This window comes from Impatiens glandulifera, chromosome 1 (assembly GCF_907164915.1).
Source record: "Impatiens glandulifera chromosome 1, dImpGla2.1, whole genome shotgun sequence".
Taxonomy (NCBI): domain Eukaryota; kingdom Viridiplantae; phylum Streptophyta; class Magnoliopsida; order Ericales; family Balsaminaceae; genus Impatiens; species Impatiens glandulifera.
In genome coordinates this window covers 42,312,819-42,337,599 of record NC_061862.1, presented here as the reverse complement: position 1 = coordinate 42,337,599, position 24,781 = coordinate 42,312,819, and the positions used below count along the sequence as shown (strand labels likewise).

General features: G+C 34.1%; 5 protein-coding genes across 5 annotated transcripts; 4 read left to right on the top strand and 1 right to left on the bottom strand.

Annotated features, from left to right (window-relative positions):
- The first annotated feature begins 4,195 nt into the window (after positions 1-4,195).
- Positions 4,196-5,661, top strand: LOC124922554 (chalcone synthase 2). The gene is made up of 2 exons (XM_047463278.1): positions 4,196-4,426; positions 4,501-5,661. The coding sequence occupies exons 1-2, from the start codon at positions 4,249-4,251 to the stop codon at positions 5,490-5,492; spliced, it is 1,170 nt and encodes a 389-aa protein (XP_047319234.1). The 5' UTR covers positions 4,196-4,248; the 3' UTR covers positions 5,493-5,661.
- Positions 5,662-7,256: 1,595 nt separating this feature from the next.
- Positions 7,257-9,090, top strand: LOC124922555 (photosystem I chlorophyll a/b-binding protein 6, chloroplastic-like). Its single transcript, XM_047463279.1, has 4 exons — positions 7,257-7,368; positions 7,974-8,053; positions 8,190-8,227; positions 8,296-9,090. Exons 1-4 carry the CDS (start codon positions 7,366-7,368, stop codon positions 8,856-8,858), a joined length of 684 nt encoding a protein of 227 aa, XP_047319235.1. The 5' UTR covers positions 7,257-7,365; the 3' UTR covers positions 8,859-9,090.
- A 755-nt stretch (positions 9,091-9,845) lies between these two features.
- LOC124925886 (photosystem I chlorophyll a/b-binding protein 6, chloroplastic-like) lies at positions 9,846-12,491 on the bottom strand. Its single transcript, XM_047466010.1, has 4 exons — positions 12,378-12,491; positions 10,281-10,360; positions 10,091-10,142; positions 9,846-10,010 (listed from the first exon to the last, which is right to left on the bottom strand). The coding sequence occupies exons 1-4, from the start codon at positions 12,489-12,491 to the stop codon at positions 9,846-9,848; spliced, it is 411 nt and encodes a 136-aa protein (XP_047321966.1).
- On the top strand, positions 12,381-15,318 carry LOC124922552 (ankyrin repeat domain-containing protein 13C-A-like). The gene is made up of 2 exons (XM_047463275.1): positions 12,381-14,677; positions 14,771-15,318. The coding sequence occupies exons 1-2, from the start codon at positions 13,127-13,129 to the stop codon at positions 15,119-15,121; spliced, it is 1,902 nt and encodes a 633-aa protein (XP_047319231.1). The 5' UTR covers positions 12,381-13,126; the 3' UTR covers positions 15,122-15,318.
- Positions 15,319-20,166: 4,848 nt separating this feature from the next.
- LOC124922553 (calmodulin calcium-dependent NAD kinase-like) lies at positions 20,167-23,559 on the top strand. Its single transcript, XM_047463277.1, has 9 exons — positions 20,167-20,320; positions 20,423-20,588; positions 20,670-20,896; positions 20,993-21,051; positions 21,170-21,388; positions 22,325-22,448; positions 22,522-22,841; positions 22,911-23,055; positions 23,124-23,559. Exons 2-9 carry the CDS (start codon positions 20,501-20,503, stop codon positions 23,373-23,375), a joined length of 1,434 nt encoding a protein of 477 aa, XP_047319233.1. The 5' UTR covers positions 20,167-20,320; positions 20,423-20,500; the 3' UTR covers positions 23,376-23,559.
- Positions 23,560-24,781: the final 1,222 nt, after the last annotated feature.

Here is a 24,781-nt window from a genome sequence, read left to right as displayed (position 1 = left end):
ATCAAATTTGGTGTTGAATTTAAAATATAAAGTCTTATTAGCTTAGATGGTTAAAAAGTTGTACTTGTTTTGTTAGGTTGCGAGTTCGAAACATACATATAATATTTTATTTTTAACCGTTTTAATTTATGGACGGGTCAACTCATAATCGGACCCAAATATTCATTACTTTCACATATTTATCCAAATTAACCACAGTTCTTGACCCGGCAATCCGTACACTTTGAAAATTAAGCATCATTATATATATTATAATTTAAAATAAAAATATTTTAGTATTTTGATTAATAAATTGATTGATGTAATTGATGAGAGGGGAGAGAAATGATGTTTGATTTGGTTATGATTATTTTAATAACCCAAACATAAGAAGCCTAAGCCTATTTTAATTATGTTTAGGCTTTAATTAATTTCACTATTCTGATTTTAAGACTTTAATTTATTCTTAAGTAAATCAAACCCGTATATATATATATATATATATATATATATATATATATATATATATATATATATATATATATATATATATATATATATATATATATATATATATATATATATATATATATATATATATATATATATATATATATATATATATATATATATATATATATATATATATATATATTGAATTTAAATAATTAAGCCTCTTTTATTTTATTTTTAAATTGTCGGAATTTTAGTTGTTTTTAGAACCAATTGATACGATGTCGTTTTAAAACTAATTGTTTATTTAAATTCGGTAAATCCAATTATTTGTTTAAATTCGGTGCAATGAGCTCGTAAGAAAAAAAAATTAATTAAATTTTGGTCTAAATTGTTTTAAAATTTTATAATTTTAGGTGTAGAAAATAAATGTACATACCTCTAATTAAAATGTTTTTAGTCCAAAGATATGTGTATGAGTATGGACTGCTGAGTTTGCTTATTATAAGATCATTCATTAGCTAGCTTAGCCAACCTAGCTAGCAACAAAACCTAACATAACATCAATATTGTTAGAAGAGAATATAATGGCTCTCTCTACTATTTACATGCTCAAAAGCTTGAAAGAACTTTAAAAAAAATACAAAGAAAATAATGGTATTAAATTTGTCACAAATATTTTCCAATTAGATGTAGTTACTTGAAATTTGTGACGATAATAAAAGATGAAAAAAAACTATTTTTTAATCCATGTTATCTAGAGTCCCAAGATAACGTTAACATATTATACCAATCCAAATCATGAGCTAATTAAATTAGGTTATGGAGCAATCTCTACAATAAAATAGCATATTAGTTAGTCTAACCAAATAGTCCTTTTGTGGGTCTTTTAATAATTGATTTCAAATAGGAACAAAAATTGATAATCAAGTTTCAGCATCACTATTAGAGTCTTTAAGAAAATCAGTAACTATGGAATAAAAATAGAAGTTTTCTACACGTTTGTGAAGCTCAGGGATATCATCTAATTCAGAGCCCTGTATCAAACATTCATTTTCAAAAAATATGCATTTAACTTTTTCATTTGTAATTAATCTTGTAACTGATATTAGATTATACTTGAAATCTGAAGCAAATAACACATCCTTAAAAATCAATCTATCATTTAATTTGAGACTATCAGATTTATTTATTGTCTTCTTAAATCCACAACTAAAAATAAATCAATTTCATGTTCTGTTTTCTTAATATCAAAAAACAATTTTCTATTATTGCAAATATGTGTACTAGCCCCTGAATCTATTAATCATAATTGCTTTGAACTGTTTAAACTATTCATGCTCATTGTAAATTCTATATCAGTTATAAAATAAAGATTGAGTCTAGAAAACTTACCTACATCGAAGTTGATTTCTTTATTTTTAGCATACAGGTTAGCTTCAAGTCTAGTATTCCCTTCAATTAAGCTTTTCATCATGTTCTGCATCATCTTCATTTGATCTTGTAAAGAGACTGTTTTGTCATTGTTGTCAAATGATACTAAATTCACAGCATTCTTCCTTTTGTTGTTATCCCACCAATTTGGAAAACTAATTAGTCTATAACAATCTTCTTTAGAATGACCCTTCATATTGTAGTGAGTACATGAGAGATTTCTTCTTTTGTCATTGTTGTAGGCCCTACCATCATTTCCTTTGAATCTTTTTGAACTACCTTCTTTGAAATCTCTTATTGTCATGGCAGATTGTAAGTTGTATTGTTGATATTGTCGATTTATCAAATTCTTTGATTCAATATTCAAGAACATCGTGAAAACCTTGTATACACTCAGTAAATGATCCATAACTAGAATACTATCCTTTAGATTCTCATAAGAATCATCCAGACTCATCAAGAACAACAACAAATTATGTTTTTCATACCTAGTCAAAACTTATTTTTCCAGCTTACATCCCACATAATTTTTAATTTGAGATTTATCACAAGAACATACATGATGCGGTTCAAGATGTAACAATTCATCCCAGTTTAGACGTACGTTAGAATAATATTCTTCTAAATCAAGATTGTCCTGCTTTGTTGTACATATATCCTTTTTAACTCGATACAAGATTGGACCATTGTTACCTTCATACCTCGCTTTCACTTCATTCCATAGCTCTAAAAAGGTAGTTGTGCACTAAAAGTGAGTTTTCTTCTTTTTATCGATTGTGTTCATTATCCATGATCGGGCCATTGCATCAATCATTTTTCAGTGAATAACATTTTCAGGTGCAGTCGGAACTATGAATGATCCATCAATATAACACATCTTCATTTTCGCAGTAAGTGCCAATTGCATGCTGGTAGACCATTCGAAGTAGTTCTGGTGGGTAAGAACTGTATGAGTCAATATTGCTCCTAGAATGTCACCATAATGAACATAAAGAGGATCTGTGCAATCTCGCTTCAATGGTGCCATTGGTGGAAAAACTTAAACAGGAACTTGAAATGAAACTTGAACCGGATCGATTGTGCGTTCTTGACGAGCTTTGAAATTATGGTTCAGAGAACGCACTGGCTCATCAAGAAGATCGTCGTTGTCGAAATCAAATGGATCATCACTTCCTGAAGGTTACCATGTTGAACTTTAATCAAGAAACTAAACAAGAATTCAAGAAAGAAAGTTGAAAAACAGTTATGTGTATTGATTGAAGAAACCCAATGTCTTTGTTACATAATCAATTTGAGAATTAGGGATCGAGACATATCCGATCCTCATATGGTAAAAATTATAAATGGGTCCTTGAACTAATATTACAACTTAAAGAAATTAAGAGAATAAACTTTATAAATTCTTGTTTGAAACTGATAATATTAAATATGTAATTATAAGAAAAAAAGATTATTAGTATAAACTAATAATTAAATAAATAAATATAACTTATCTCAATATACCTCTAGGCTCTAGTTAAAAATGTTTTTAGACCAAAGATAATTGTATGAGTATGGACCGGTGAATTTGCTTATTATAAGATCCTTCATTAGCTTAGCTAGCCTAACTAGCAACAAAACCTAACATAACATCAATATTGTTAGAAGAGAATATAATGACTCTCTTTACTAATTACATGCTCAAAAGCTTGTAAAAACTTAAAAAAAAAATATAGAAAGAAAATAATGGTATTAAATTTGTCACAAATATTTTCCAATTAGATGTAGTAACTTGAAAGTTGTGACGATAATAAAAGATGGATAAAAAAACTTATTTTTAATCAATGTTATCTAGAGTCACAAGATAACATTAACATACTATACCCAATCCAAATCATGAGCTAATTAAATTAGGTTGTGGAGCAATCTCTACAATAAAATAGCATATTAATTAGTCTAACCAAATAGTCATAAATTTGTGGGTCTTTTTATAATTGATTCCAAATAGGAACAAAAATTGATGATGAGAGTACGATCCTGACCATTCACTCTAACAACAAAAGGAGTATTACTAGCTAGTGTTGTTACTTGTTGGGCCAATCCTGACCGCCCATCTCACCAAACTACATGCAATATTAATTGGAGAATGGAGATAGTTAGGTACAATATTGAAAATAGTTCAAAATCATGTGGAGGTGAGGCAACCATGCAGTGGATATAGTTTTAGTCACATGTCGGATCGACTATTCTATTTCTTGGTTGCTGTATCACGTGATCTCAATTCTCACCTACCATTTCTCATTTTCACTTCCCTCTATATTTATATAAATCTTCCTTGCCCAAACAATGTATAGATTAAGAAAACAAACCTAGCTAAATATATACATTACACAGCAGGCAAGAATGGTCACAGTTCAGGAAGTTAGGGATTCCCAGCGGGCCCAAGGTCCAGCCAATGTGTTGGCCATCGGAACCGCAACACCTCAAAATTGTGTTGATCAGAGCACCTATCCCGACTTCTACTTCCGTATCACAAACAGCGAACACAAGACCGAGCTCAAAGAGAAGTTCAAGCGCATGTGTAAGTATTATTACATTCTTATCTACCAATCCATGATTATATTTATAAATATTTTAACAATTATAATATTTCAGGCGAAAAATCAATGATCAAGAAGCGTTACATGTACTTAACCGAGGAAATTCTTAAAGAAAATCCAAATGTATGCGCCTACATGGCACCCTCTATTGACGCTAGGCAAGACATGGTAGTGGTTGAAGTGCCTAAGCTTGGTAAAGAGGCTGCTACAAAGGCCATCAAAGAATGGGGTCAACCCAAGTCCAAAATTACCCACTTAGTCTTTTGCACCACTAGTGGTGTTGACATGCCGGGAGCGGACTACCAGCTAACCAAGTTGCTCGGCCTCCGCCCCTCGGTCAAGCGATACATGATGTACCAACAAGGTTGTTTTGCCGGTGGAACCGTGCTTCGGTTAGCCAAGGACCTAGCCGAGAACAACAAGGGTGCTAGAGTTTTGGTCGTTTGCTCCGAAATCACTGCAGTCACTTTTCGTGGGCCTAGCGATGCCCACTTAGATAGTCTTGTAGGCCAGGCCTTATTTGGAGATGGAGCTGCAGCTGTTATTGTTGGGTCGGACCCCTTGCCCGAAGTGGAAAAGCCTTTATTCGAACTTGTTTCCGTGGCCCAAACCATTCTTCCGGATAGCGATGGGGCCATCGATGGCCACTTACGTGAAGTGGGGCTTACTTTTCATTTACTGAAAGATGTTCCCGGGCTTATATCCAAGAACATAGAGAAAAGTCTGACGGAAGCCTTTCAGCCCTTGGGCATATCCGATTGGAACTCAATCTTTTGGATTGCCCATCCCGGTGGGCCTGCCATATTGGACCAAGTAGAGTCCAAGTTGGGCTTGAAGCCCGAGAAACTTCGGGCCACAAGGCAAGTGTTGAGCGACTACGGAAATATGTCGAGCGCGTGTGTTTTGTTTATTCTCGACGAGATGAGGAAGAAGTCGGCGGAGGATGGGCTGAAGACTACCGGCGAAGGAATCGAATGGGGTGTGTTATTTGGATTTGGGCCTGGGCTAACTGTTGAGACTGTTGTCCTTCACAGTGTGAGTACTTGATTGGGCTTAATTAAGCCTAGCCCATTTAACATATTTCTCTTTGTGTGATGCATTTAATTTTTCACTATTTATTGCTTGCTCTTGCTCCTAATGTCAACATTATAATGTTCATGAATCTCACTTTTTTATTTTTGTTCTATTACCATGAATAAAATAATGTATTTTGTTTTAAAATAATCATATTATGATTTTGGTGAGGTATGATTAGGAAGACTATAATTTCTTTTAATTAATTTGATTATAAATAATAATAAAACTTAACTTTGATCTCAAGAATATAATTTTGTAAGTTTTACCTAGTGAGATATACAAATAGTTGTTTTAAATTGGATGTAGTACTTTGATTAAGTAGACTATTGTGAGACAGTAAGTTGATGTCTCAGTTTTATCCAATGTTAATAGCTGACCTAAATACTTTATACTTCTATCATTATCAATATGTCTGTTTTAAATAAATGAAATCAGATTATGCATCATGCAGGCCACTACAATAATAAAAATGTAGCAAATTAAAGGGTTTGTGGGGGTGGTGTAGGTCAGGTCAAAGTTGTACATGACATTGGCTGGTTAGTAGTAAATATTTGTTCTGTTTGAAAATATAGTTTGGACAAGACAATAACCATAATTAAAATTAAAAAAATATCTTGTTTGGTTGTTAAATATCATCTCATTGAGTTCGTTTAGATGAAATAATAATCTGGAATATAACTTAATTATGTATATTTTAATAAATTGATAGCGTTACTTATTAACCCTAGTCCCAAATTTAATTCATAATATTGCAATATGGGTAGGAATAGAACCCAATCCACATTCTACATGACAAGTGGGTCGGGTTAGGCAAGCCCTAATAGATCATATGCCTATATGGACCTATGGCTGGCTCCTTGCTTGGCACATTAAAAAATAATATAGTTGTATAGATGTGATTAGAGGTCATGTGGCCTCATAATCCCTCGTTCAAACAATAATACACAATTGAAAATCCCTTGATTATTAAAAGTAGAAAAAGACTAATCTTGACCAAACAAATAAAATAAATATCATAACAGGGACATTGGAAAAGTAAGTTCCTTTTACTCCGTTCACATGCAAAGCAAATTTGTAAACCCTTCTTTTTCTTTTTTAAAATAACAGGATTACATTTCAACTTCTAATATGTTATTTAAGATGACAATGAGTTGGTTTGGGGTGGAGTGTTATTCCTGTATTTCCGCTGTGACTCCCTTAAATACGTAATATTGTTTCTATTTAGTTGATGTTGACTCTTTTAGTCGTGAAAAACTTTACGAAATGTTTAAACTCCATCTAAGATGTTTTTGTTTTTACAGGATTACTTATCTCAAGAGAAAAAATCAATACATTTTATTAGTCTTGTGAGGAGTTTGTGGCCCATCTTTGATATCCCTTTTCTGTTAACAAAATTTGAAACTCTGTCATACGAAATATCCTCAATTGAGTGATGTCATTATTTGTTTTGGTCCTTTGAGATATTTGGATTGAGTGGTACAAATATGGGAAATTTGATAATATAACCCTTAAAAGAAGGGTATTTTGATTTTTAACCTTACTAATAAAGTTTTTGTTTTTTAACCTTTTTTTTAAATTTTTTCCAATTTTACCCTTAATAACCTTTTTACTTTTTTTTTACTTTTTTTTTCTTCCTTTTCCTTTCCCCTTCTCCTTCCCGTTTTCCCTTTACTCCCCGTCTCTTCCTCTTCCTGGAGACACGGCGACACCGTCCCTCTCTCTTCCCCGGCGACAGAGCCCCGCGCCACCGTCCCTCTCTCTTCCTCGGCGACACAGCCCCACGCTCAACCCCTCTCTTTCCTTTGCTCAACCCTTCTCTCACTATGACCGCATTCTTCGAAACATGGTACTTTTTGCGTTTTCTAGTTGATAGTTTGTTAAAGTGAAAGTTCTTGATATACTTTGGTTGTTCCTCTAATTCTTGCTTTTCATAAGTTATTAAGTAGTATTTAGTTAGAGTTAAAATGCTTAGTTTAGGGTTTGGGCTTTGGGCGTGGCTCTTGGGCGTGGGGCGTGGCCCTTGGGCGTGGGTCGTGGCCCTTGGGCGTGGGTCGTGGCCCTTGGGCGTGGGGCGTGGCCCTTGGGCGTGGGGCGTGACCCTTGGGCGTGGGTCGTGGCCCTTGGGCGTGGCCCTTGGGCGTGGGGCGTGGCCCTTGGGCGTGGGGCGTGGCCCTTGGGCGTGGGGAGTGGCCCTTGGGCGTGGGGCGTGGCCCTTGAGCCGTGGGGAGTGGCCCTTGGGCGTGGGGCGTGGCCCTTGGGCGTGGGTCGTGGCCCTTGGGCGTGGGGCGTGGCCCTTGGGCGTGGGTCGTGGCCCTTGGGCGTGGGGCGTGACCCTTGGGCGTGGGGCGTGGCCCTTGGGCCTTACTTCCTTACCCTGTTTCTGTTTTCATTATCTTCCTTCACTACTAACTAGATACCAGTACTAATATCTGATTTGGTCTGTAAAAATAGGGAAATACCCAGAAAGTTATCGAGAAAGATGTCACATTTTTCTTCTGTAAAGACTCTCCTCCTCCCTGGTTCGATGGCAGGTATCCACATTTACTCTTTAATCTCTATTAATCTTGATCATAATACTGTTTGATATTCTCAATAATAAAAAAACTTGTATTTATTCTTCTACACATACTGCATCACTAAATTCCTTGTTATTTTTTGTTCTCGTAGTATTTCAGGAGATTTTGGATTCGACCCACTTGGATTAGGTAAGCGTGCATTTGTTTGATAGATTGAAGAAAACCAATCATATGTTAAATGGATGGTTTGATCTCAGGATCTGATTCGGAACTGCTGAAATGGTTTGCACAAGCTGAGCTAATACACAGCAGATGGGCAATGCTTGCTGTGTCTGGAATTCTGATTCCAGAATGGCTAGAAAGTCTGGGGTTTATTGAGAAGTTCTCTTGGTACGATGCAGGAGCACAAGAATACTTCGCAGATTCCACAACTCTGTTTGTGGTGCAATTGGGGCTAATGGGTTGGGTTGAAGGACGGAGATGGGCAGACATAATAAAACCAGGGTGCGTGGATATAGAACCGAGTTTTCCACATAAGAAGAAGCCAGAGGTCGATGTTGGCTATCCATGCGGGCTTTGGTTCGACCCTTTGATGTGGGGTAGAGGGTCACCGGAGCCAGTGATGGTTCTTAGGACTAAAGAGATCAAGAATGGTCGGCTTGCCATGCTTGCATTCATTGGGTTTGTTTTTCAGGCAATTTATACAGGACAAGGCCCTTTAGAGAATCTTTCAACTCATATTGTTGATCCAGGACACTACAATGTCTTCTCGGTACTGCAACTTTCATGCTTCGATCATATTCTTAATTTTCCAGATTGAAACATCAAATTTTGTACTAATTTTGAAAACATTTGGTTTGCAGGCTTTCACATCGCACTAGCTCTGCAGTAAGGAAGGAGCGCCAAGAATTTACATGCCAACGATGCTGTGTTTCTTCTTGTCTTCTTGATTTTGTCCATTTGCAAATGTAAATATTATTTGAAAATGACCATTCGGATTATTTGTTGGTCAAATCTCGATGTGCTCTTAATGAAAAGATACGAAATTCATGCTATATTTCTATAAGTTTAAACATGGTGAAAGTTAAGCTTAAACATGGTGAAAGTGAAAACCATGATCCAACTTCAGAATTGAGCTCAAATAACATGCCTGAAATTCCTACCTAAGTCAAGTGAATTAGATGCAACTGCATAGAAACTTGACATGAGTTAGGTTACTCAAAAAAAGGATTTCTATTTGACAGAATTCAAACCACTAAATCAAAGATGAGACAAAATTATAATAAATAAAAAGATACTATGTATTATGTAACCCCTGAACTAAGGCATTGCTTGATGTTTTAATGATACTTTTCTATGAATATCTTGTTTTATATAAAAAAAAATATGAAAATTAATCCAACTAAAAAAATCAAAAAGTAATAAGTAATGACAAAATATATACTTCCCCTTGAAGTAAGAATCATTTTGTAGATTGTATGATATGTATATACATTATACAATATACATAGGTCCAACTTTAACAATAAATGGCTATATATGACAGGTCGTCCTCATGTTTTTCATTCCTAAACCCGAGCAAATAAATAAATGATTAATTATAGGAGGGAGATCTCTAAAACGACAAGTACAAAATATCACACAACATTGAATCTATATAAAGAATTAACAAAATCTGAATGACTGACAGTAATTATAGCATAATAGATTATTAGTGTAGAGAGAAAGGTGGATTTAATTTGATCATCCTCCCTATCGTTTCACACGCATATCTTTCACACATGAAATGATATGGGGTTTTCCATTTTCAGAATATATATAAAGGTGTGGAATCTGCGAAGTATTCTTGTGCTCCTGCATCGTACCAAGAGAACTTCTCAATAAACCCCAGACTTTCTAGCCATTCTGGAATCAGAATTCCAGACACAGCAAGCATTGCCCATCTGCTGTGTATTAGCTCAGCTTGTGCAAACTATTTCAGCAGTTCCGAATCAGATCCTGAGATCAAACCATCCATTTAACATATGATTGGTTTTCTTCAATCTATCAAACAAATGCACGCTTACCTAATCCAAGTGGGTCGAATCCAAAATCTCCTGAAATACTACGAGAACAAAAAATAACAAGGAATTTAGTGATGCAGTATGTGTAGAAGAATAAATACAAGTTTTTTTTTATTATTGAGAATATCAAACAGTATTATGATCAAGATTAATAGAGATTAAAGAGTAAATGTGGATACCTGCCATCGAACCAGGGAGGAGGAGAGTCTTTACAGAAGAAAAATGTGACATCTTTCTCGATAACTTTCTGGGTATTTCCCTATTTTTACAGACCAAATCAGATATTAGTACTGGTATCTAGCTAGTAGTGAAGGAAGATAATGAAAACAGAAACAGGGTAGGGAAGTAAGGCCCAAGGGCCACGACCCACGCCCAAGGGCCACGCCCCACGCCCAAGGGCCACGCCCCACGCCCAAGGGCCACTCCCCACGCCCAAGGGCCACGCCCCACGCCCAAGGGCCACTCCCCACGCCCAAGGGCCACTCCCCACGCCCAAGGGCCACGCCCCACGCCCAAGGGCCACGCCCCACGCCCAAGGGCCACGCCCCACGCCCAAGGGCCACGACCCACGCCCAAGGGTCACGCCCCACGCCCAAGGGCCACGCCCCACGCCCAAGGGCCACGACCCACGCCCAAGGGCCACACCCCACGCCCAAGAGCCACGCCCAAAGCCTAAACCCTAAACTAAGCATTTTAACTCTAACTAAATACTACTTAATAACTTATGAAAAGCAAGAATTAGAGGAACAACCAAAGTATATCAAAAACTTTCACTTTAACAAACTATCAACTAGAAAACGCAAAAAGTACCATGTTTCGAAGAATGCGGTCATAGTGAGAGAAGGGTTGAGCAAAGGAAAGAGAGGGGTTGAGCGTGGGGCTGTGTCGCCGAGGAAGAGAGAGGGACGGTGGCGCGGGGCTGTGTCGCCGGGGAAGAGAGAGGGACGGTGTCGCCGTGTCGCCAGGAAGAGGAAGAGACGGGGAGTAAAGGGAAAACGGGAAGGAGAAGGGGAAAGGAAAAGGAAGAAAAAAAAAGAAAAAAGAAAAAAGAAAAAAGTAAAAAGGTTATTAAGGGTAAAATTGGAAAAAATTTAAAAAAAAAGTTAAAAAACAAAAACTTTATTAGTAAGGTTAAAAATCAAAATACCCTTCTTTTAAGGGTTATATTATCAAATTTCCCTACAAATATTCTCTAATTAATAAAAAAAAAATGATACATATCCAAATCATTTTTTTTGTCAAATTTCAAATTATAACAATGGTGATACCAATATCATTAAGTTTATTCTGAGCAAGATTATCTGAATTAGCCAGCAATATATTCAAAGATCTACCAACAAATTATCAACATAATAGATCACTACACCATCAATATTCTCATTTGAATATGCATGACATCTTCTTTATTTATTTTTATGAGATTGCTTAAGATTGTTTGTAAATGATGTGCATCTAAACATAGAGCAAATTCAATCTAGTTTCATACACCTAAAATAAAGTGATGTAGAATTTTAATATTTGATTAGTTTGGATGATGACTAAAATAATTGTTAATGAATTTTAAACTCTACAAATTTAATATTTAATTAAAAAGTTAAATTGCTAAAGGAAAAGTTCTCGAAAAGGCTGCACATTTTTCAATATATCCTAAAAACTATGTTTTATTAAATATCAATATACAAAATATTTATTAAGAAAAAAATCTATATATTATGGAAATTGTAATGTATTTAGATACTCCATCCTTTTTTTAGTATCTTAATTAACAATTTTCATTTTGAAACATGAAGTGTTTGGACTAAAGTAATTACAAATATTAGTCAAACAAGTATAAATTATTTTTCTTAATTTGTTTCTTTCTTAAAATTCATAACTACTTCTTGAATACATATTAGACCAATGTTCTTTCAAACTTAAAAAAAAAAATTAAGAAACCAAAATATCTGGGTTTGATTCTATCCGAAAATTTTTGAGTTTAAGCGGGATCATAGTTATGAGGCTAATTCTCTCTTAATTCAAAAATAAAAATAAAATTATAAGGTATAAAAAAATTATAATAAAATTTGTTTTAAAAGATCTACTTAAATGTTGAAATTATAAAAATTGAAACTCCTAAAATTAGGGATATAATAAATATGAGAGTGATGAGATAAAACTAGATGATATTTTGAAATTGATTTGAAATGTGATTCAAGATTACAAAGAAGAAAGAAGATTGATTATATATCTATCCTTTTATATGCGGAGTATTTTGGTGGGTTTAATTTTTAATTTACCGCTGTTTCTCCTTGGAAAGTTTCAACCTTTCCACCAATACAATCATCTCCCCCATTATTTCTCTCTATCCTCACGCCAGCAGCATAAGGGTATAGACAGAACAGAGGTGCCATACGTCGACCGACCCTCTTTCTCTCTCTTGTTCTTGGACTATGTGAAATGCTGCTGCTGCTTTGGTCGCTCTGATTCCTTTTTCGTGCTATTCCTTTTCATTATTTACACTTTCCTTTGTGTAGTAGTTGTAGTTCTCGTTCTCCCCTTTGATTTTCCAACTTTTAGTAGGCCTATTCTTACTTAGATTCCCCGACCTCTCAACCCTATTTCTTATTTTATACGATTTTGAATAAAAAAAAGTAAAAAACCCTTCTTCTTTTCACTCCCCACTCACATGCATGTTCTTGGGTTTGTCTGATCTGGATTGGATCACCGGGATCTCTAGTCTCCTTGTTCTTTTCTTTTTTTTGTTTACCCTAAATCTCAGAGAAGAGAGTGTGCGGGTTTTGAGTCACAGAAGTTGAAGAGGCGAGAGGAAGAAGAGGTGAGATTCTCTTTCCCCATACGATCTATTGCTTTTGGGACCCTTTAGATAGCTGTAAATGTCTGTTCTTTGCTGTTCTCTTGCATCATCCGTTTGTATTTCGAATTGGGTCCACTTGTTTCTTCCTTGATTGATTTCGTGACCAACTATGGATAGGATCTATTTCGTCTGAAAAATTCTAGGGCTGATTCTGTTTCTGCTCCTAAATCCATGGCGAACATAGATGTTTCTAAATACGCTCACAGTCCTGTTCACAAAGATATAATCACCAAAGATTACGCCAGTCTCAGAAAGATACTCTCTGCCCTTCCCAAGTTCCGTCATCCATCAGAGATTCGAACAGAAGCCGATTCGCAGGTTGAAGAAGAGAAAGCAGATGCAATCTCTTCAGTTATTGACAGACGCGATGTCCCAAATCGAGATACCCCTCTTCATTTGGCTGTCAAACTTGTTGATGAGGCCGCTACTGAGATGCTCATGATTGCTGGCGCCGATTGGAGTCTGCAGAATGAACACGGTTGGAGTGCTCTCCAGGAAGCTATATGCAATCGTGAGGAAGCCATTGCGAAGATCATCGTTCGTCACTACCAGCCATTAGCTTGGGGTAAATGGTGCAGAAGGTTGCCCCGTTTGTTAGCCACGATGAGGAGGATGCGAGATTTCTACATGGAAATTACATTCCACTTCGAGAGTTCAGTTATTCCCTTTATATCGAGAATCGCTCCTTCTGATACTTACAAGATTTGGAAGAGGGGCGCGAATTTGAGGGCGGATATGACTTTAGCCGGTTTTGATGGGTTCAAGATTCAAAGAGCAGACCAGAGTATTCTTTTTCTCGGTGATGGGTCTGAAGATGAAGAGAAAAAAGTCCCTCCTGGAACTCTATGCATTATATCTCATAAAGATAAGGAAGTTATGAATGCTCTTGATGGGGCTGGTGCACAGGCAACCGAAACAGAGGTGAATCAAGAAGTAGCGGCTATGTCTCAAACTAACATAATCAGGCCTGGAATTGACGTCACTCAAGCTGTTCTTCTCCCGCAATCGACATGGAGACGTCAGGAGAAGACCGAAACGGTTGGCGTTTGGAAGTCAAAGGTTTATGATATGCACAACGTTGTTGTCAGCATCAAATCCCGCAAAGTCCCTGGGGCTATGACCGACGAGGAGTTCTTCTCGGCCTGCAATGAGAATGAGAACGAAAACGAGACAGAAATCGATGAATTCAATGATATATTGACTGAAGAAGAGAGGAGACAGCTTGAGGTTGCGTTGAAGCTTGATTCTTCAGATGTAAGCAACGAGAATGGCGACGGGTTAATTAGCCATCGCCATAGTTGTTGTCTCGAATCGAGAGAGGTACCGACCGAGGATAAGAAAGGGTGGTTTGGCGGCTGGAGAAAGCGAGAGGCAAAGAACGAAGTGCAGAAAAAGAATGTCCCGCCAAGAAACTCCCTTTGCGTTGAAGAGAAAGTTAGCGACCTTCTTGAGGACTCTCAGAATAAACCGACAAGGAATCCCGATAAGAAGGGGAGTTCGAGTTCAAGCTCTGATAATGGAAATAAACGCAAGGATGGTTTAAACCGTGAAAATGAGTATAAGAAAGGACTAAGGCCTGTTCTCTGGCTTTCACAAGATTTCCCTTTAAGAACGGAAGAACTCTTGCCTCTTCTCGACATTCTAGCTAACAAAGTTAAAGCCATTCGTCGGTTAAGGGAAGTACTTACAACTAAGCTTCCATTGGGCACCTTTCCAGTCAAGGTATTGTTAGTTTAATTTAGTTTAGTTATAAATCAGTAAATCAATGTCATTGTTTGCTTCAATTGATTTTGAGTATGGTTTTTTTACATATAGGTTGCTATACCAGTGGTTCCAACTATCAAAGTGTTGGTTACATTTACGAAATTTGAGGAATTACAGCCAATTGAAGATGAATTCACAACCCCTCCTTCGAGCCCAAGTGGTTCGGGTCATGGGAGTAGCCCGACCTTAGTGCATTCGTCGGGCTCATCGTGGTTTCAATGGATAAAAGCGCCTTATCATCGAACAACTTCTTCCACAGGCGGTTCAAGCAATAGGATAGAGACCACTCAAGACCCTTTTGCAATTCCTGGAGACTACACATGGGTCACAGCTGAAGAAAAGAAGAAGAAGAAGATGCAGGAGAAGAACAAGTCGAAGAAAAACAGAAGTCAGAATCAGTAATCAATCTAAAGGAAGAATCTTTGTACTCCATTCTCATCATATACAGGTTCAGTTGTCATTGTTGGATGATCTCCTTTATAAACAAATAAATAGTTATTCTCTATTGTGCGTCGACAGTTGGGAACAATTTGACATGGGGTTCTTGATTGTTCATTCTTCCAGATGGGTTCCTCAATTTAAGATATATTATTTTTTTTTCAGTGTTTTCTAATGCACGTTTTCTCAATATTAGTAGTAGCCTTCATTAACATTTGGAATTCATTTAAGTTCATGCTTTTAGCTTTTAGGGAAGAAGGAGAAGAGGAAGTAAATGGATACCAGTCTTCATTGAATTGCACAAACACATGATTTCTGCACTCCTCTCAGGTCCCCATCCTCTGATACACTGTCAAAAAATGAAGAATACAATATCAAGCTTGAATCTTTTCTTGTTTTTTTTTTTATTATGGGTTATGTTCGAAATCCTTCATATAAAAGGGTACATATGATAGAATACCTTGTCTCAAACTCCTGAACATGAGCAATGTCTTTCCCATGAGAATCAGACCAGCTAACTTTTCTAGAACCCATATCACTTGGTTGATTCTCATCCACCATTGAAACACTTCTCTTCATACTGCTCTTGAGAGGGTGATTGGTTTCCAAGCCTAACCTCCTCCTGTTACAAACTTTCTCCATCATGATCCCATGATCTTTACTATAATTTGATGAAGAAGGAATTCTCCTCCTCTTGCTGTTGTTGTTATTTTTCGTAGTAATGCTGTAGTCGGAATCTGAATTCCTGGAAGGTACATAGCAAGAGCACACTAAAGAGGTGCACTTGTTCTGCGCTGATTCAGCCAGTAGTATATTGCAGACAGGAAACTTGAGCAATTTATAGTCTCAATTGGATGAATGTGGTGGGTATTTGAGATCAAACTGATAAAAAAGAAAATGGGGAGAAGGAGAGTAACATAATATATGTTCATGGAAGCAGCTACTGGTATAGCTAGAAAACAGTAATTATTACAAGTTTGCTTTGGGAAGAAGGCAGAGTAGGCATCTTTTGTTGGGAGGTGGGGGTGGGGGCTATATATTGTTTGGACATTTGGTTTGAGAATAAAGAGAGTAGTAATCAATGTTCATCCTCGTGCTTCCCCACTATAATGTTTTGCTTTTTTTTTTGTTGTTCAAACATTGCTTGCTTTTTCTTTATGGAACATTTCAATCAAAGCCCATTAGAGTTGGTGAAGGCATATTTGGATTTTGGATAGTTTTTAATTGTGATGATGATGAGATTCATGATCTAATTGATTGTCTTGTGGTGTTTAGATGAGCGTGAGAGATAATTAGAGCATGCATACACTCTTTTGCTTTTTCTCATGCTATTGTCTGGCTTTATTTTTCTACTCAGTACCGCTTGTAATCATAAGATTATTGCACACATGGGTGCACATAAACATAAACAGATTTTGCCAATGTATTGGAAAGTGAAAAGAAGCTAGAGAAAGAGGAAGACATCATCATTCCTTGCTTTTTTTGTTATTTGCTCAAACTAGTACTTTTAACTGCAACAGCTATATGCATATCAAACTTCTTTCTTTTCTTTCTTTTTTCACTATCACTCAAATTCTTGGGCAGAGCTTGTTTGAAAATAATAAGAATAAATTTGTTACTTTGTTGATGATTAGGAGTTATTTGGATTAACCTCATCAAACAAGGGTTCTCTTACATTATTTCAGATTATTTTCAAATAAATCCACTGTCTTTGCATTGTTAACACTTGAGCGGAAAAAAGTAATGATTGATGATAATTTTGAGAAAGTAATGATTATTTTTGGTATAAAGACTTAAAGTGTATTAATATATATGAATAAAAAAAAATTAAAATAAAGGGTATTTTAGTATTTTGGTTAATGAAACGAGTGATGTGATTGTTGAGAAATAATTTATTAGAAAATTGATTTTGAAAGAGTTTTTTAAGAAAACCAAGCAAGATGTGATATAAAAATAGTTTTGTTTTTGCATGGTTTGATATTATCAGTTAGGAATGAGTGTTGAGAGATAAAGGCTCAAATGTAAAGGATTAGGTATATGACCAACACATGTTATTTGTGAACAGTCTGAAGAAATAATCCATCATGTTATTTGTGAACTAACAATTATTATAATTGATTATAAACTTACAATTATTATTTGAAGATTGTTTGAATCCATATTTGATTAAACATCCAGTTTAACAAAATGAATACTGTACTTTAATTAATGAGCTACTCTAAATTGACATTTTAAAATAATTATTAGTATTTATTTATCTAAAGATAATTATCATTATTTTTAATGTTTAAAGAGTTTCAAATTTGAGGCTACCATTAATTAATCAGATTAGCTTAAGTTTAAATTAAGTTAACTACTTAATTATCTATTTATAATATATAAAGTTAAAATGAAACTTATTATTCATTCAATCTAATACAATAAAACTACTCTATTCTCATTTTCTTCGTCCATTTTAATCTAGCTCGATGTTTAACGTAGTTTTAAGATGAATTTTCCATTTGTATATGGACCCATCCAGTAACTTTATTTGTCTGGTATGGTTTCACTAGAAAGATTTGCAAATTTTTCATTTATTATTGTAATTAACCAACTTGTTTTCTGATTTGCAAAATAAATGAGTGGTGTGTATGAGTCGAGTTTAATAGTTTATTATATGAATAGTCAAGCGCATATGTTTGTTGAAATGGACTATATATAGTCATTTAGCCAAGTTGGTCTAATCATTTGATTTTAAGACTTTTATTTCCTCCATTGAAGACTAGTCTTTGGGAGGACAAGTGCTTATACATTTCCAATGATAGACCCTTTACTTGGTTTGATCCATCTTATTTTGTGACGCCTTTATTGTATTTATGTTGATGGCTCTCGTTCGTATGAAGGTCTAGATAGGTATGAAGGTCTAGACTATCGAACGTGAGGAACTTTCAACCTATCAATTTCTTTTCTTTTCTTTTTTTTTTTAAAAAAAAATTGAAGTTGCTAGTTGGATAAGGAACTCGGGATTGAGTTCTGAGTCTCAGCCTTGAAAATTGTGTTATTGTGTGGCATAAGACCAGTCAAATAATCATTTTGGGACAAAGTGGGAAAGGTGAGTCATCTCTCTTCTTGTTTAATCCTTTATGTAGTCATTTTTTTGCTGTGAACATTAAGCTACAAAGTATCATTTTAAAATCATATTATAATATCTTTGTAATTGTAATAGTGGTAATAATCCTTAGATAAATTAAGAAAGTTGTAGTTGATATATATCCATTTTTTAGTTGATCATGAACCAAATATTATTTCAATGTCATTATAAGAAATAATAAATGTCTTGACTATGCTGTTGTCAACTTGTCAAAAGTAGTTGCGAACCACCTATAAAGATTTAATTTATATGCATGTTTGGAAGTTTGGAAATCCGTTAATTTATTTAAAATTTATTTTTGTTTTAAATATTTTAATACACTTTATATATATATATATATTAATAAATTTAATAACATTAATTCGTTATCTATACTCTAATTCCAGCTTTAAACGTTTTCAGACAAACCCATAATTTATAAGGATATAGACGGGTAATTCATAGGCATACAAACAAGAATTGGATTTATAAACTCTTAATATTACTTTGTGGGGTTGTTGGGATATGTGGGTGGGGGATATTACTCCAATTTTTCTCTCTCCATACAAAAAATAAAATTTCATTTATTAATTTTAGGCTATTTTCTTTTATCTAATTGATTTTAAAACTTATTTAAAATTGATATACTATTATTTAATAATAAAAAAAAAAAATACTATTTTAATTTTTTTTTTTTTAACAATTTAGTGTCATTTTATTAAAAACTCCAAAATAGGGAAAATGAGTTTCAAGAAACAAAGCTAAATAGACTTTAACTTTGTTGAAAATACCAAATGAGTTTCAAACAACTGAATTACAGAACAACAAATAATTGAATTACAAACAAGTCATCAAACAAGAACTATTTGAACATTCCTTTCCTTTAATGATTTTATAGGAGATATTGCATATTTGACTGAGTTTCCAACTGTCTTCATTAATCGAAATTCTCCTTCATGTATGTATGAGAGCGTTGTTATCAGAAACAATATCATCCCAAACTTTTCCTTCTATTCTCTTATTCATGCTATGAATTCTTGTATTTCTTTCTCTCCATGTATTATAGACCAGGGTACCAAATAAGCATTTAAAAACATTCGCATAAAAACTATCTCTCTTAGCCTTTTTCTTTACAACTCTATGATTTCGTTCCATGTACCTAGAAATTTAGTGATATTAATGTTCCGAGCAAAATTGATCCACAACTTGGATACAAATGCGCACTCCCCAAACAAGTGGTCAATGCTTTCTTTTTTACTGCACAGATTGGGTCATTGATATCTGGAATATTTATATTCCTGAATGTCAGCCAAAGAATGAATTTGTTTCGAGGTATAACTTTTGTAGACCAGACTACTTTATGCCAATCGACCACCACCTCCTTTGTTATAATGATCTTCCATATATATCCAAGTATTCATTTATTCTCACATATATATCCAAATTAACCACAGTTCTCGACTCGGCAATCCGGACACTTTAAAAATTAAGCATATATATATATAGATTTTATATACCCAAATTCTCATTTTCATTCATTAATAAAATTTATGAACTAATTTAAAATTTAACTAAAACATATCTTCCCAAACTTACCCACAATTCACTACTTCAGCTGACATCAATTGAAACTCCATCCATATCATGGACCCTTGTAAGATTGAATAAAATAAAGCTACCAACTGTCCTATGAGTTGGTCTATTCACAACTAGAATGAAACAAATTTTTTTATTTATAATATATGATTATAAGGACATAAATTTGCCAGACATTCTTTCTAGTTATATTTGAATTTGTAATCAAAATATTGTAAATTATAGTACTTGTATGTGATGAAGAATTTGGTGAGATTATTAGGATTTCAAAGTTTTATTATGATTTCTAAAATATATTCTGAATCTAGATAGTCACTTGGCGCGCGGATCAACTTTCCCTTTAACCTTAAAAAAGGTAAAATGAGAGAGAGAATGGCAGAAAAGTAATGTTAGAGAGAGTGAGTTGGCTCCCATGGGATCTTCCACCTATGGAGACATAATCACTCATACAGAGAGAGGTGCACTAATATCTCAATTCATCTTTCCACCAACATACAAACAAATCATTTGATATGTTTAATTAATTAGCTTAATCCCTTCTTCTTCTTCTTCTTCTTTAGATTGTATAGATTAGATGGATTTAGCCAGATAATCATTGCCCACACCGCTGCTTGATATATTCATCATCAAAGTCCTCTATGGACCTTCACAACAAGTTCATTCCACGGACAATCAGCAGCGAGTCCGGCCGCATAGTTAAGTTCGAGAGATTCTCCTCTTATATTGGTAAGAATTTCTTTTACTTGATTTTGCATCTCCCTTTTCTGTGATCTGTATCCTAAATGATTGATTGATATATTTTAACAGCAAGGCAAATAGGAATTGAGGATGTAAATGATTGTCCACAGTTATGCAAATTAGCAGATGAGTATTTGAAGAAATCAAAACAAACAGAACAAAGTATATATGAGTATTTTGTCAATGAAAAAGAAGCTAGAGAACACCTATATATTAAGCTGATAGAAGAGTTCGATAGATGCATCCTCTCTTATTTTGCATTCAATTGGAGTCAAGCTTCATACATCATCAATCAGGTATCACAATACATTAAATTGATGTATTGTTTATGATTGTAACTGGTTATTAAAATAATTCTAACTAAGAACACAAATGATATATATATTATGCAGGTCTTAATGGTAGATTCTCAACAGAAGAAGTTGAAGGATTTGATATTGGCAGCAACCAGGTAAGTTCCTACAAAAGTAAACTTTTGATTTTATTTTTTTTTCAAATAAAAGAACACTTTTCTAATCTAATTATAATTAATAAAAGTTATGAACTAATCATATTATTGATGAATATAGGAAACAGAGATTTGATAAGGTGTCAAAAGAACTGAAAATGACTAGGATATTTTCTACTCTCTTGGAGGAGATGAAGGCTATTGGATCTATTGGTGGTGATGAAAAGTGTACAAATGTAATGGTACCAGCTGCTCACAACCAGAGGAGCCCAGTGCTCCTTCTTATTGGAGGTGGTATGGGAGCAGGCAAAAGCACAGTCCTTAAAGACATACTTAACGAGTGAGTATTTTTTTCAAATTTATTTCTCACCATCCACAAAGTTAAAGCCTGACAAATGGGCGGCACGACACAAAGCCCGTTTTGCATGAACCGACGTTTAAGCACAACACGTGTTATTATGTGTCGTGCCTAACCGTGGTGTGCCTAACCTTGTCGGGCCATGACTAGATGTATCTGCCCAATTAATTTCAATAAAAGTAACTATTAAAATGAAGATGCCAATTATAATCCTTCACAAATTTGTTGATTGAAATTATCCTGTCTAGGATGTTTTTTGACATTAATGATATTTGTTGCCAGTCAACATCCTTAGTTGTTGTCTAATTTAATTGATAGTTGACTACAGACGATTGATGATATTTATTGCCTGTCAACATCAATTTATTAGATTTCCTGATTTATCAATTCATGATTTAATTGATATTTGACTAGAGACATAATAACTATATTTGTTGCCTGTCAACATCCTTAGTAAAAATGTAACCTTTTTTTAACCCAATTGTGAGTTGGTGTTCTATTTTAACATTATTCTTTAAAACAAAAGAGGTACAAACTTTAGAATTATAATTTTTATTATAAATTATATTAATTTACTTAAATTTAAATAAAATACTAATTAATATAAACATTCAATTTAAAATAATAAAAACTAGTAATCACTGCTCACTAATTTTTTTAATAACTATGCTAGTAGGTTAACATTCCTCACTAATCATTTAATACTTTTTTTTAACTAATAGAGAGTCCTACACTATTATTAGTCTAATAGATATAAACTTGTGTATGCATTTGTAGATGTCTAGTTACTAGAAACTTTTATAAGACATAATTTCATCAAAAGTTTAATACTTACTATTTTTACATTATATGTGTCAACCTTTTTGTTTAAGCTCTAGATGAGATATAAGAAAATGATTCTTAAAATTATTTTTGCAGACCATTTTGGTCTGGGGTGGCCAATACGTTAGTAGTGGTTGAAGCAGACGCATTCAAACAGAAGGATGTCATTTTTCAAGCCCTGAAGGGTCATCATAATGATATGCTTCACACTTCTGAATTGGTCTTTTCTTTCTTCCTATTTTCCTTTCATCCTTTCTATCAAACTTTCTTTAATATAAGATCCAATTGAACAGGTGCACCAGTCCTCCACAGATGCAGCATCGTCCCTACTCGTCACTGCCCTCAACGAAGGTCGTGACGTGATTATGGACAGCACTCTTTCATGGGAACCATTTGTTTATCAGACAATCGACATGGTCCGAAATGTTCATAAATGTCGATATCGCATGGGAGTTGGTTACAAGGTCGAAGAAGACAACACCCTTACAGAGAATTACTGGGAAGTAGAGGCAGCAATAGAACTAAGAGAAGATGAGCCGAGGAGGAAGCCATATAGAATCGAGCTTGTTGGGGTTATTTGTGACGTGCATCTCGCAGTTGTTCGAGGAATAAGGTAAAACAATTTAAAATGAGTATATTTGTACATACTATAACAAAATTGATAAAGAAAAAATATTTTTAGGAGAGCAATATACAGTAGAAGAGCAGTTAGGGTCCAATCACAGCTGATTTCACACAAAAGGTTTGCCTCGGCTTTTAAGGGATATTGTAATCTAGTTGACAATGCTAGACTTTATTTGACCAATTCCATGGTTGATCCTCCAAATGTAAGAAGTTTTTTTCATTATTAGGGCTTCCATTTGAATATAATTTTCTGAATGAATAAGCATTACAGCTGATAGCATGGAAAGAAGGAAATGGAAAGCTATTGGTTGAACCAGAGGAGATTAAATACTTGAATTTGGTTGCTGTTATGAATCAAGATGCAGACTCCATTGATGAGCTTTATCAAGAGGAAAACACAATAATGGAAGAACACAGTTCTATCTGGAAAAATATTGTGCTACTGCCTTTAAGAGATACCTTGCAGCTTGAGCTCAAGTTGGCCATTCAGAAGATTGAGGCTAATTCTCTTAATAGAAAATAGACAGTATTTATATCACCTCACTATGTTTGGAAACACTTAATTTATATATATACTATTTTATTTTTATGTATATATCTATGATTACTCTATTTTGACCTATATTTTTCTTATATTGGTAGACCCATAACAAAATAACAATATTTTTAATACACTATTCTCATCCTAAACGTGCAATATATTTAAACTGTTTCATTGTTATGAATTAGAATGTTATGTTTTTTTTCCCAAAATAACATTATTACTATTAATACTATAATATAACTCAAATTTTTGTCGTGTTTATGTTAATGTTGTATCGTGTTTATGTTCATGTTGTATCGTGCCAATTCGTGATCGTGTCATATTTAATACATTTTATTTATAATAATTAATTAAATATTTATTAAATAAATTCCTATTAAGTAATAATACTAATATAAAATTAAATATATATATATATATATATATATATATATTTGAATTTGAATTTTATTGAAACTTTTATTTTAAATTATTATTAATTTTAAAAATTAAATACTTAAAAATTAGAATTATTAATCTTATTAAATCATTTAAAATAAAATTATAATTTATTTTAAAATAAAACCATTAGGTAAATATGAGCTTAATTTAAAAAAAATGTTTTAAATGTGTTCCAATTGCTATTTTTATGGTAAATTCAAGTATTTTTGCCTTTAACATAGCGAAAAAAGAGCCTTTATCTATTTCAGCATTGAGTTGAATTGGTCTTATCCGGTCCCAAGAGGGATTTGAGAGGTAAATGGAAATGATACCATACCCGGAAATACTTATTATAAAAGATTAATTATTTTTATAATTTTATTTATAGACATGTCACTAATAAAAAAAACCTAGCAATTTTTCGCTAGTAATACATTGATTTTCAATTAGTATAGAGAAACACTTGATTTAATACGATCATCATCGGTCTCCATAAACTCTTTCGGTAATACGAATTCAATGAATACTGATTGAACTTTAACCATTCGGTATAGGGCAACACCGATTGGTATTATAACAAATTGGTATAGAGAAAATGGACCAATTAGGCATTTATTTCTTTCTTCTCTTTGCCTTCACTAACAACATCCAGTGCATGTTCATCTTCTCCCTTAAGTAACTCATTCTCCCTTATTGAAGACGGTTCTTATAACACTCATTCCCAATTCCTTATAATACTCATTTCATATCTTATCCATCAACTGTCTTTCTTCTCTAGCTGTCTCTATTCTTTCTTGAAGAATCTTCTTCAACTTTTCACTGTCTTCTTCAGCTAGTCCTTGAGAATAATAAAAAAATGTAGATATAATCAGAATCAAAATTAATTATGTTTTAAACAAAGGAAGAAGAAGATAACCGACATATCGCTTCAAGTGCTTTTGTTTGAGTAGTAAGATCGGGTCTAA